General features: G+C 49.6%; 1 protein-coding gene across 13 annotated transcripts in view; it reads left to right on the top strand.

Annotated features, from left to right (window-relative positions):
- The window catches only part of BABAM2 (BRISC and BRCA1 A complex member 2), a 455,408-nt gene that overhangs the window by 432,869 nt on the left and 10,394 nt on the right, over window positions 1-12,145 (top strand). For 4 of the 13 annotated variants that reach the window (XR_010149587.1, XR_010149589.1, XM_063790007.1 and 1 more), the window contains one exon: window positions 10,932-11,105. The exons of 5 other annotated variants lie outside the window; for them this stretch is intronic. Coding sequence is in view for 4 of the 8 variants with exons in the window: in XM_063790007.1 (XP_063646077.1) it covers window positions 10,932-11,091 (160 nt within the window). In the remaining 4 variants the exon portion in view is untranslated. Of the gene's footprint in view, window positions 1-10,885; window positions 11,106-12,145 lie in introns of all 13 variants that reach the window. 4 more of the 13 variants (XR_010149588.1, XR_010149590.1, XM_054678306.2 and 1 more) reach the window with 1 other exon arrangement.

Genomic DNA, 12,145 nt, shown 5'->3' with positions numbered 1-12,145 from the left:
AGACATCAAATCTAATGGGTCCCACTGTGCATGTTTGGGAGTGGGAGTGGGAGTGGAAATGCGGGTGGGAGTGGGGGTGGGGGTGGGGGTGTGAGTGGGGGGTGAAGCAAGGAAGAATGTCTTACCCCAGCCTTCACATATCCTCAGCCCCCTCTGTCTGGGCAAGAACACACATCAGCCTTTCCCTCCTCCAACTTAAAGGCCTTATGGGGGATTTTCTTTGCTTTCTTCAGAACATTCCCACAGTCAATTGGTAGAATGAAGACAGCCTTTGTGGTCTGATAACGTGTCTCATAGAATACGAGCACGTCTCAGGGCAGAGCATCCTCTTCAAGTTTCTTCCAGGAACATTGCTCACAGCGGGAACTTGAGTTGTCCCTTGTGGGGAGATGCGTGTGTGAGTGACTTGACACAGCACCCACACGTGATGGGAACAGACTCAGTGCACTGTGCCCTGGCAATCCAAGGATCATGATATCAAAGCCAGAAAGATAATCCCGCTGCTTCACTTTAGAAATGAAACAAGGGAGAATTCTGCCCAAGGTCACAGATTTTGAGTCTGAACTCAGGTCTAGGTGTCTGTCTACTACTTTGGGCTCTCCAGTAATAGCTCAGGGGATCCGAGTATTCTTGGCACCCTTGTTGGTTGGTTTCTGGGTATTTTCACTGGATTACCTGATGAGTACCCCCCAGACCCCTGCTTGGCTGCATGTCCTTCAGCACTGCCATGCTCAGCTTTATGCTTTGACCCTCCTCTCCTAACAGCGAGCAGGACCACTGCTGCTAGGAGCTAATGGCACTTTCTCTACCAGCCGGCTCATGGCCATCCCCATTAGTGCCTCCTCACTGCTTTCTTTGCCCCACCCTGACTAAGCGTCCTGCGGTTGAGATGGAAAAATCCAACTCAGAGCAGATAGCTTTTCACCTTGGTTTCAGGGGAATAATTCATCCACATAACATGAGGTAAAAATTAAAACAAAGCAGGGCGTAGGTTCAAGCAGAATAGCACCCTTGGGCTTAAGAGTGACTTTGACCTATTCCTCCCAGACTAGAAAAATTATCTGGCTGCCAGAGAGTTCTTAGAGGAATCACTTTGTTCAATGGTGTCACTGGCAAGGTGGTATTAACCCTAAGACCAGCTTCATCTGAACACTGAAGGCAAACCTGACTGTGCAGGCAGGGCCAGCCCACATGGAAGCCCAGGGCAGCGATCATGGGATCTTCCACTCTTTTTATTTTCTTATTCTTGCCACAACCTGTCATGAGACCAAGAAAACTTGTTTTGAAAATGCTTGACAGCCAAAACAACCTGTTCTCAGCCCTGGATGAGAGGGCTTGTCCTCTCTGACCACTTACGTACTGTTAGAGGTTTGACTAGCTGCTGACTGGAAAACATGAATTTGCTGTTTTCTTCTCGTATTGTTCACAGACAAGTGCCAGTGGCTTTCCAGTTCCTGTTTCTCCCCTTTTCCCAGCCTTTTCTTCACCAGAGACGTTTTAAGATTGTGCCTGAGTCTAACTGATGAATGAACACTAGCAGCATACACTTAAGAGGCTGTAACCGATGGTTATATCTCTGCAGGCTGAGCTTGATATGTAGGTTGTCTTTCCAATCCCATTTGATTTTAACCTGTAGATTTAATCTGTGGATAGATTTTAACTCCTGATTTTCCACCTGCTTTTTGGTCCTCTCTGGTGAAGTTGGACGTGTTAGTCAATCTCTAGTTATCCAAGCAGCAATTTTGGCCTCTGCCTTGGTGGCCCTGAGGCCGGCAGTAGTATCTCTGTTCCTCCTACCAAGCCTTGCAAGTCAGGTCTTGGTCTTGGGTGGACCTCCAAATGACCCTGACTGTGAAGGAGCGACCTCATCTCTTCTCCTCTGTACAAGGAAGGGCTGGACTAGATAAGGGTTGGGCAAACAACAGCCTGAGGGCAAAGCTATCCAGCTGCCTGTTTTTATAAATAAAGTTTTATTGGAACACAGCCATACCCTTTGATTTACATATCATCTATGGCTGTTATCACTCCAAGGCCAGAGTTGAATTGTTATAATAGAATACAGGTATGGCCTTGGAAGCTGCAAATATTGATTATCTGGTCCTTTACAGAAAGAGTTTGCTGATCCCTGAACTAGATAATCTCTAGGGTTTTCAAATCCAGCGTTCTATGACTCTTGAACTTGAGGCAATTCTTGAATAGAAAGAGCTCCTGGAATAGGGGCTAACTGGAAAGGGCCTCTTTCCATCCTGTAGTAGTTAGCAAAACAAAGCATGCTTTGAGATTGTTGAACTTTACAAAGGGCGGGGCTTATTTTGCTATGTTTTTACGGAGTTGATTTTGCTGTGTGTCTGTATTTGTTTATTGGTCTAATGGCTCTGGTATGCATGGTGTCCACCAGTTTTGGAGAAAAGATATCCCAGCTGTGTAGGCATGGTTTAATCTGACTGTCTTCAGTGGCATGGTTTGAGGTGGGACACCCATTTGTGCCCACCTGGAAGAGAATGCTGATTCGTCTGCTTGATAAACATGGCAGGAAAGGGAGCCAAATGCTGTCCTGGAGAACCTGTAGGACTGCCCAAACTCCACCTCACCCCTGGGCTGTCTGTGTTTGCCTTCCTTTCTGAGCCTAAGCAATGGGATGGAAAAGATTAACTCTAAGCGGTGGGGCAGTGCAGTAGGCTGTGGCCAGGAGAACAAGAATGGGTTCTGAAGATGCCTTTAAAAATGCAAATTAGGAAGGAAGAAATCTTCACTTTCTTACTCCAAAGCCCATCCAAACAAGGTTCTAATTTATAGAATTGTGTCCCAGTGAAGTTCCCCATGCCCATGTTAGTGCACCAGATGTGTAATAGGGAACCCAACACACAGAACTGAATGGACTTCTCAGGGTCACCTTGGCCAGTAAGAACCTTTGTGCAAACAAAGAAAAGGCTCCCCCTTTGGGTTGGTGCAGAGTTAGCTTTAGGTAAAGTAGAAGCTGTCCCTTTGTCTGGGCCTCTGTCCCTGAGTGAGCACACAGCTTAGCATGCAGAGCACAGGCTCAATTTCAGCCCCCGTTTGCTCTCTTGGCCTGATGCCTTTGTGCGGGGCAGAAGCTGTACTTCCAAATGCACAGCTCCCTGCGCCCCTTGTACCTGGCATGTTAGAAGTCTGTGGGGTTCCCTCAGGGTTCTAGCTGGACAACAACAGGTTAACTCTGCTTGGCCTTGGTCTTTGAGGACACAGCAGGCTAGGCTAGCCACCAGCACACCTCTTCATCCCTGTCTCCTTCAGCAACACTGCAAGGCAAGTGTGGCTGGTGTCAGGGCTGAAGGATCGGTGCCCCATGCTGGGAGCAGAGAGTTGGTCCTCTGGCCGCAGACGCTGTAGGCCCTGCTCTAGGCCAGGTGCTTATGCAGGAGAGCCCAAGCCTTGGCTCCTCCTGCCAGCTTCAGCTCAGCTCAAGGAGTGCACATGATTTTCCACACAGTTCAACCTCAAAGGCAATACACTTGCAGCACAGAGAAATGTGCTCAGAGGTCCAGAATAGACAGGCTCACGGTGGGGGAAGTGACCTCACTCCCGAGGCACTGGGTTCCCCACTGCGCAGTGTGTGCTGTGGCGGCATTCCACCGGGACACCCACCCTTGGCAGGGAGTGTTGTCAGAATGGCCTGGAGAAGACTGTGATGAACTCTGTGGGTGCTGCAGCGTTGTGGTCAGATCCGATTTCCACCGCTCAGTTCATGCTGGAAATTGCATTTGAGCCAGCCATATGGGCAAACTTTGAAAGACTCCTGTCCTACCCTTTTAATTCTGCATCTATCAGCGGTTCCCAGCAGCTCAGAGGCTAGAGGAGTGGGAAGAAAGAGGCAGCGAGCTGACAGCAGCCCAGGACCCAGTGTCTGCTTCCTGTCCCCTTACTTGGTTTTAAGAGCCTACTGGGAACAAGAAGGAATGAAGTTTGTTCCTGTTGTGAGACCCAAATGTGCAGAGCACCATGCTAAGGAAAAGTTAGAGTCCTGCGCCCATCGCTTCTTCTCTGTGACCTAGAAGGATGTGACAGGAAGGTAAAGGACAGTACCCGCATGTCAGCGCTGTCGCACACTCTGAGAAGGGCAGTGGGAGCCCAGTGAAGTCAACCTGGAAACATCTGTGCACATCAGGGCAGGACAGGGGCCCAGGGCCTGAGAGAAAGAAACCCGACTGCTGGCAGATGTCTCCAATTTCAGAAACTTACTACTCCACGTTGCCAGGCCCATGGTGATGTCCTCACATTTAGCTGCAGCCTGCCGTGGCCAGGCATAGGTTGGCAGCATCACTCAGCGGGGTGCCTTCTAGTGGAACATGGGTGCACCCAGAGCCTTGCCCTTCCTGCTCAGCCTTAGCCCTCAGTGGCTGCAGAAGGCAGGAAGACCCTCCAGGGCTGGCAGTGTGCTGTCATCAGGACACGGGCTTGCAGCTTCCAAGTCCCGCTCTGCCTTTATCATGTGCCTGGCCTTGGTCAAGTTACTCCTCTCCAAGCCTGCTCCTTCATGTATATGGGGGGAGTAGAGTAATGGGATCGATTTCATACACATGATTGTTGCTTGGATTAAAATGAGGTTATTTTGAAAGCACATTATAAACTATAAAATAGGAAGTATCAAGTTAGTTAATTCACTTATTCAACAAATGTTATATACATACCTATTGGTACCAGACACTAGTTGGACAGTGTTCCCAGGAGGTCCAGGCCCTTGTCAATAAGAGCTGTTCAATAACTGTTTGTTGAGTTAACGTGAAACAGGAGGTCCTCAATGTGTGTGTGTCCGTAGCTGTATGATGGCAGTGGAGGGGTGGGCAGGAAGGAAACCAAGGCTTGAGTTCTTACCATGTGCCTGGCACTGTTGCCTCATAACAACTAGTCACTGGAGAGAAACAGAGACTTGGGGGCTTTTCCAGACACACAGCTAGTAAGTAATAGATCCACCTTTAAATTCAGTTTTCTCTTACTCCAAAATCCATGTTCTTCCCACTTAATCAGATAGGGAATGATTGCCACGTGTTCCTCTTGCCACAGAATGACACCAGGAGGTTCCATCTCTAACCCATGTTTCTTTTCCCAAGCATCCCTCAGATCTATGACCCAGGCCAAACCCAAGCCAAAAATGATCACCCCTGATTCTAGGCCAGAAAATAGGAATCGTGTGAAATCTAAGCAGAATGAGGCTGTGTCACCACTAGCCAAACCTCTTGTTCATACTGTGCAGGTTTTAGGAAAACAACAGCCTTTAATGCATGCTCGAAATTCCTTCCATGGTAAGCCACTGTGAGAAAAATCTCACCCAAACAATGTGCTCTTGGCAGAGGGAGGGCCGGTGTCTTTTCAGGCAAAAAGCAAACCAGCAGGGACCCAGAAATCACTCTAGGGAGTGTTGGTTTCCCCAGAAGGTCTAGCTTTTTAAAAATAAACTTAGCAAAGGATTTCATTTGCCCCTCTGCCCCACCTTTGCCTCTCACTGCTTGGAGAGGAGGAGGATTGTGGAGTTCCTTGTCCTGGGTCAGTTCCCAGCTCAGCATTGATACATCTGCTTCTCAAGTTTAGCACCAAATATTTATTCTGATAAAGTGAGTTAAAAAAAAAAAAAAACTAGATCGATTATTGTCTGGCTTGGTCTCCAAAAACAAGTCCCTGCAATTGACAGTGGTTGCATGAACTTAAGAATAATAGATCCTTAGGAAGGAAGGCTGTTCATTCAGTCATTCAACAGAAAATTAGGGTACTTCTGTGTCACTGAGGTGCAGCCCCAGTGAAATGAACTCAGAAGGCTCCAGTGTTTATACCACTGAGACTGGGGCAGAGTAGTCTGGAGTGCTGCATGTAAAGCTAGGCACTCCCCAGTGATGGAGCTTCCAGCTGCCCCTACCATTCGGTTCACAAGTGTCCCTGAACTTCGGTGAAGTATGAGCCACCAAGCTCCGCCCAAGGGTGACCACAGAAGTAGACAACTTACGAACCAAAAACATCAACCAGCAACCCCAGACAGTTTATGTAAGATTGCTTCATTCCAGAGAGCAGAACTGGGATCCATGGGCAGAAGTTTCAAGGGGACAGATTCCAGTTCGGGAGAGAGAAGAACCCTGTAACTCTTAGAGGCGCCTTTGAGCAACGCTCTCTCCATCACAAAAGGTGTTCCGGCAGGGTGAGGATCACCCCCCAGAAGTGCTGCTGGGCCAAGCCCTGCCTTGAATAAGATCCTGAGGTCTCGCCCAACAGCAAGGTTCTCTGGTTAGCACCAAATGAGTGGCTCAACAGTTCGTGTTGTGGAGCTTCAGAGGCAGGACAAGCAGTCATGGGCTGTGGTTGGTGGCCGCAGGCCCCGATGCTTAGGCCAGGCCTTGAGGGTGGGTAGGTGTCAGGTAGGTGGGAGACCCCCAGCATGTTGCAGGCCCAGGAAAGCACCCTTCACCTGCAGAGTAAAGGGGCTCCTGCTTAGCTGACTGCCAGACTTGCAAAGGGGAATTAATTATTGTTTGTGATACAATTAAAATCCCCCAATGAAAGGCCTTGTATAAATGTAAATTATCATTATTGTCATTAAAGGGGCTAGACGTCTGGCCTGCTGGATAATATCCCCACATACCTCTGAGCAGAAAAGAAAGCCAGCCCAAGGCAGGAATTTTGCTCCTGCTCTTCCAAAGCAATAGCAGTAAGAAGCGGCAGGCCAAGGAGGGCTCTGCCCGTGGCTGTGAAAGCAGAGCCCCCCACTCTCATCCAGGGTGAGCACGCAGCTCTCTCTGCTCGGGGAGTCAAGTGACTGTGTGTCCCCTGAGGGCCAGGGCCCTGCCCAAATGCAGTCCCTTACCCCTGCAGGAACCAGCCCATTACTAGCACAGGAGTGGCCCATGAGTGTGTGAATATTTAGTTGTCTGCTGATTTGAAGGGTGGAAGGAACATGAGCAGGATGGATACTGGCCAGCATTCTTGAGGTCCTAAGTCAGATCTGGAGACAAAGGGGAGATAGACGGCTCAGACCCGTGCAGCACCTCTGATGATGCTTGTGAAGGCTCTTGCCTCTTAACCCCTCTAGCTAAGCGCTGGGAGAGGTCATTTGTTACATTACTGCTTCCACTTAAGAAACTGTCTCTGGCTAAGTGGTTGGATTAATACCAAAGCAGAAATAATAATAATGGATAATAGTATATTAGACTGAGCAGTGACCTCAGAAACCATCCCCTCACTTTGCAGATGAGGCATCTCTGGGGTACAGAGAGGTGAAGTGGCTTCTCCAAAGCAGCGTAGCAGAGAAAAGCAGAGCTGGAATCACAGCTAAAGCTCCCCGTGCCAAGTCCACAGTTTGACTATGCGGGATGATGATACCTTCCCTGTGACAGCACGTCACAGAGATATTGCCCCTCATCAACCCTAGGGAGTTTTAAGATGACCTTTATGTTACAGGAACCTTCTGGGCTTCCTTTGCTCTTCTGGGGCTCGTTATTTAGAGAACATTTGTGGTCCCTCACATGTCACCTAGGTGGACTGCACACACCCTCCTTCTTGAACTTCTTTTCCTTCCCCCAGACACTCAGAGTAGCCTGCATTCTTCATTAGGGTGCCCCAGCACTTCCAAGAACCACATGGGCCCGTGAGAGGGAGGTCAAGGTCATCCCTTTTGTCTCTTGTTATCATAGTCATAATTCTGCTGAAAAGCTACATGATGCAGATCCCAAGATGAGAGTGAACAGCACCAGTCAATACCTGTAGACACACAGAGCTACCAGAGGGAGGGCCATCTAAGGGGTTTTGTAGAACAAATGTAGGTGCAATGGGGGTTGGCAGTAAGTAGCCCTCGAAATTCATTACTGAGCTGTTGGCAGCTCTAGGAAAAGTTTAATGGAGGAGACTAAAATACAGCCACAATGAGGTTTGGGATGGGAGAGAACACGAAATCAAAAAATTTTAGAAATTATTTATCTTACTCCCTTACTGCATAGATGAGAAAACAGAGCAGTGATTCACCATGATATAGCAGAGCCAGGGACAGAACCCAAGGCTCCCAACTCAGTGGACAGTACACTTGCCACTGGAAATCATGGTGGCATGGAAAGAATGTGCCCTTTGGAGTCAAGCAGCTCTGGATTCATAACTAGCATTGCCACCTATTAGCTGTGTGATCTTAGAAAAGTTACTTTGGGCCAGGCATGGTGGCTCACACCTATAATTTCAGAACTTTGGGAGGCTGAGGCAGGAGGATCACTTGAGCTCAGGAGTTTGAGACCAGCCTGGGCAACATAGTGAGACCCGTAACATAGCGAGACCCCATCTCTACAAAAAAAAAAAAATTAATTAGCTGGGCGTGGTAGTGCACTCCTGTAGTCCTAGCTACTCGGGAGGCTGAGGCAGGAGGATCACTTGAGCCTTGGAGGTCGAGGCTGCAGTGAGCCAAGATTGCACCACCACGCTCCAGCCTGGGTGACAGAGTGCAGACAGAGAGAGACCTTGTCTCAAGAAAGAAAAGAAAAGAAAACTTACTTTCCATCTCTGATCGTAGATTTATTTTTGGCAAAAATAGAATCACCTGCCTGGTAGTAAGCCTGTTAGAAGGAGTAAATATAAAATAATACACATGAAAACAAGTAGCATGATATCTGGCATGTAGTAGGCACCTCCCTTTCCTTATACTCATGGCTTCCAGACTTTTTTTTTTAACCACAATCTACAAGATATTTTACATTTGAATCCAGTATATATAACTAAAACAAAAGTGCCACATACAGTGCACTCTGATTTTATTTCACTTTATTTTAATGCTGCTCAGAACCCACTAAATGGATTTTGTGATCCACTGTTTGAACAAGCCTTCTTTACACCACGTGTGGATATCATTCATCCACGTTGCATATATGCCCTTCCTTTCCTTCCCTCCCTCCCTTTCTGTAACGGAAGCCTGGGGCCGCAGAGCTACCTGCTGTCAGCATGTGCAGGGCCCGAGCTGGTGCAGTGTGGAGTGATCCCTGCAGCCCAGCAGAGCAGATGCATCTCCTCCTCCTGTGCTTGCCCCCAGCCTCTCTACTGCATGATTACAGAAGACTCGTAAGGCCCCCTCCTGCCAGACGTTCTGTCACCTGCCAGCCTGCATGGAACTTCCCCACACCCTACCCCAGCAGAGCCCACCTGAAGTTCCTGTTGTGAGAATTACTCTTGTTACCAAAGGCCATTGTCTCCAGAAGGCCACTGTACCCCAGCAGGGAGAGTGGAGCTTGGACACCCTCTCCCATTGAGTAGTTTCTTCTTTGGGAATTGCTGCTTTTCTGTCTGAAAGCCCAGAGAGCCAGGTGTCTGGGGTGTGATTTCAGCTGTCAGGGGGATAAGGGTGAAGAGAGGAGGGACCATGGCCATCTTGCTGCCCCTCCCCCACATCCTCAAACACCCAGCCAGGGGGGTGAATGTCCCAGAGTGTTGGGTGACCAAAAGCTGTGTCCAAAAGCCAGCATGCAGGGGCCTGAGCACCTGTGGAAGCCATGAGCTCTGGCCTCTGGATGCTGAGATCTGGTGGAAGAAACTGAACTTACAACCAGGCAAATAACACTTCAAAGCCCTAGAGAGACTCAGGGGAGGGGAAGGTTAGAGGCCTCAAGGAGTTGATCTCCTAAGTGTTCCTGAGGCCCTCCTTTGGGAGTCCTGCACTTTGCTGTGGAGGCTGATGCCTGACCGTGCTGCGCACAAACCTCGGAGCACTGTTCCAGCTGGGGTGTGACTTGGGGCCTGGACCCACATTCCAGGGTCAGCTCTGCTGGGTCCCTGGGCACTTCCTCTTTGAGGGTCACCCTTTGGTTTTTCCCCTTTCGATGACTAAAAAGTGGAGGGTAATCTGTGAGCTTGGTGGTGACTCACCACCATCCGACAGGCGGCCCACTTTTCCCAGCAGGTGAGCTGCGTGTGTAGCCCTCCTCCTGGCCGGGACTGTGGTGAGCTCCCTGCACCCCACCCCAGGCAGCCACGTGGCCATCAGCACATCATGGTCTGTGCTGAGCGCCTGCTCTTGCAGCCCTGGGCAGAGTGAGCAGAGGACTCACCATCTGGGCACACCAGGCAGGTGCAGATGGGGAGACAAGATAAACCCAGGGCTGGGGCTCTTCTCTGGGTTCCCAGGCCCCAGGCAGCAGCACATTCCTTAGCCCCCCACACCCACCACCTGGCCTCGTTCCCAGCCCCAGCCCAGCCAGGTGCACCCATCTTCCCAGCCTTTCTCAGTGCCACACAGCCATTCCTGCCTCTCATCAAGCAGGTTATGATGGGCACGGCAGTCTGAGAGGGAGGGGGATGGAGAGGACTGGCTCATGCTCCGCCTACTAGCTCTGGGGCCTCAGGTCAACCCCCTGGGCAGGCAGGCATTCATTTAGCACCAAATTGACATTCATCTTCTGGGAGCTTCTGACAGGGTGAGCACCAAGGGCACTAAGGGTGAACCATCCCAAAATTCTGCCCTCTAGGCACTTACAGGGATGACCTATGCTAACGTGTCATTAGGATACGCAGTGTCACAGGAACCATCCTAACCTCCCGCCCTTAGTCTCCCCTTCCCCTTCCCTGTAATGTTTGACCTCGGCAGTTTCCTTTTTCCTTCTATTACAACATTCTGTCATTCTAAAGTATATCTTAAGTAAGCCAAATGCTTGCATTTGAGAAATATTTATTGAGCTGGTGAGTGTTGGACACTATGCTCCAGGCTGGGGATGCAAAGATGGATGAATATGACCCATGGGCTTTGCCCTCAGGGAGCTTCTCCCAGGGTGTGAGAGAATGGTTGGTATGTGTAGATGCGTGCATACATCTGTGATGAACGCCAGAGAAAGAAGCTGGTCCCATGGCCGGTGGAGGCTCAGGAGCCCATTAGGACTACCCTGTCCCTCCCTCCATTTAGCCAGCTGGCCCTCCCTTCTCCTCCTCCTTCTCATCTGCTGCACCAGGGGATGCCAAGGGAGCAGAGATGCCTGCAGCCCATGGGAGCAAGTCCTGGCCTTTGCAGTTGCAAAAACTGGCTGCAAGCTGCTCCAGCCCCAGAGGAACTGGCCAAGCTCCAGAGGGCCTCCTTGGAGGCCCTCAGAGGGAGAGAGAACTGCTCAGTAATTTTGATCACTTTGGTAAGTATTTAAAAATACCCTGTGATTTAGCAGGAACCAGAATTCATCCCAATACTTTGATGTCTAGAAATGGATCTCAGTCAGTTGTTGTTGAAGTCCTCCTAAAACGGCATTTGATTTAATTCAACACATACTGAGACCACAGTCAGCCTTCTCACAGGCGAGGAGGCCGAGCTGTATAAATTGTAGTCTAGACACCAATCTAAATATCTCAAACGCAAGGCAGACATAGCCCAGCCTGAGGTTGGAGGCCCGGCATGCTGTGGAATCGAGTAGAGGGGAGATTGATTCCAGCTGAGGGCAAGGGCCTCTGCCTGAAGCTGTGAGCATGTGGTACTGTGTTCCCACTGCGATATCAAGCCTTTGCATCTCAAGTTTGTTAATGTCCTTGTTTTGCAAGCTTAGACCCCCTGAAAACAGACCAGGCATGCTCAGGGGTTGGCGCATTTAGCGAGATTGACTGTGTACATGAACCAGTTACAAGCACTTGTTTGTTCCTAAAGCCCACACCCGAGAGCCAGGCTGCCATCGCCCGGGGCATAATTACAAAACAAGCTCCCATCGTGCCAGTCACTCACTCACCAAGGCACCCAGAATTGGATGGCAGTTGTCACAGGGGCCTTTGGAGGGTTTGGGGTGAAGGACATTGAAACAGAAGCAGGTCTCTTTGTAGCCATCCTGTTGTGAGGATGACCCTTTGACACGAGGCCCTTTGACACGAGGCGAGTAACCCCAAGTGAGTCAGAATTTACAGTGGCGGTTCAGGACAATGAGGACAAGGCAAGACCACGAGGCATGATTAGCAGGACTTGTCTTACACTATTTACAGGACTGCTTTGATTTTCAGACCACAATCGGTTTTCATATGACTGATTAAAAACATGTGCCAGTTGAAGTCACAGCTGCAGAAGAAAACTGGAAAAAGCAGTGAGCCTTAGATGTTGGAACTTGCCTCTATTTGCAAAAATGACCTCTGACTTGATTTATGCCCTTGATTTCCTGACAGTGAGGGCTGTGTCCCTGAACCACTTCTCCCACCA

This window comes from Pan troglodytes, chromosome 12 (assembly GCF_028858775.2).
Source record: "Pan troglodytes isolate AG18354 chromosome 12, NHGRI_mPanTro3-v2.0_pri, whole genome shotgun sequence".
In the NCBI taxonomy this organism is placed as follows: Eukaryota; Metazoa; Chordata; class Mammalia; order Primates; family Hominidae; genus Pan; species Pan troglodytes.
Note: the sequence above shows the minus strand (reverse complement) of the source record. Positions and strands in the feature narration are given on the sequence as shown.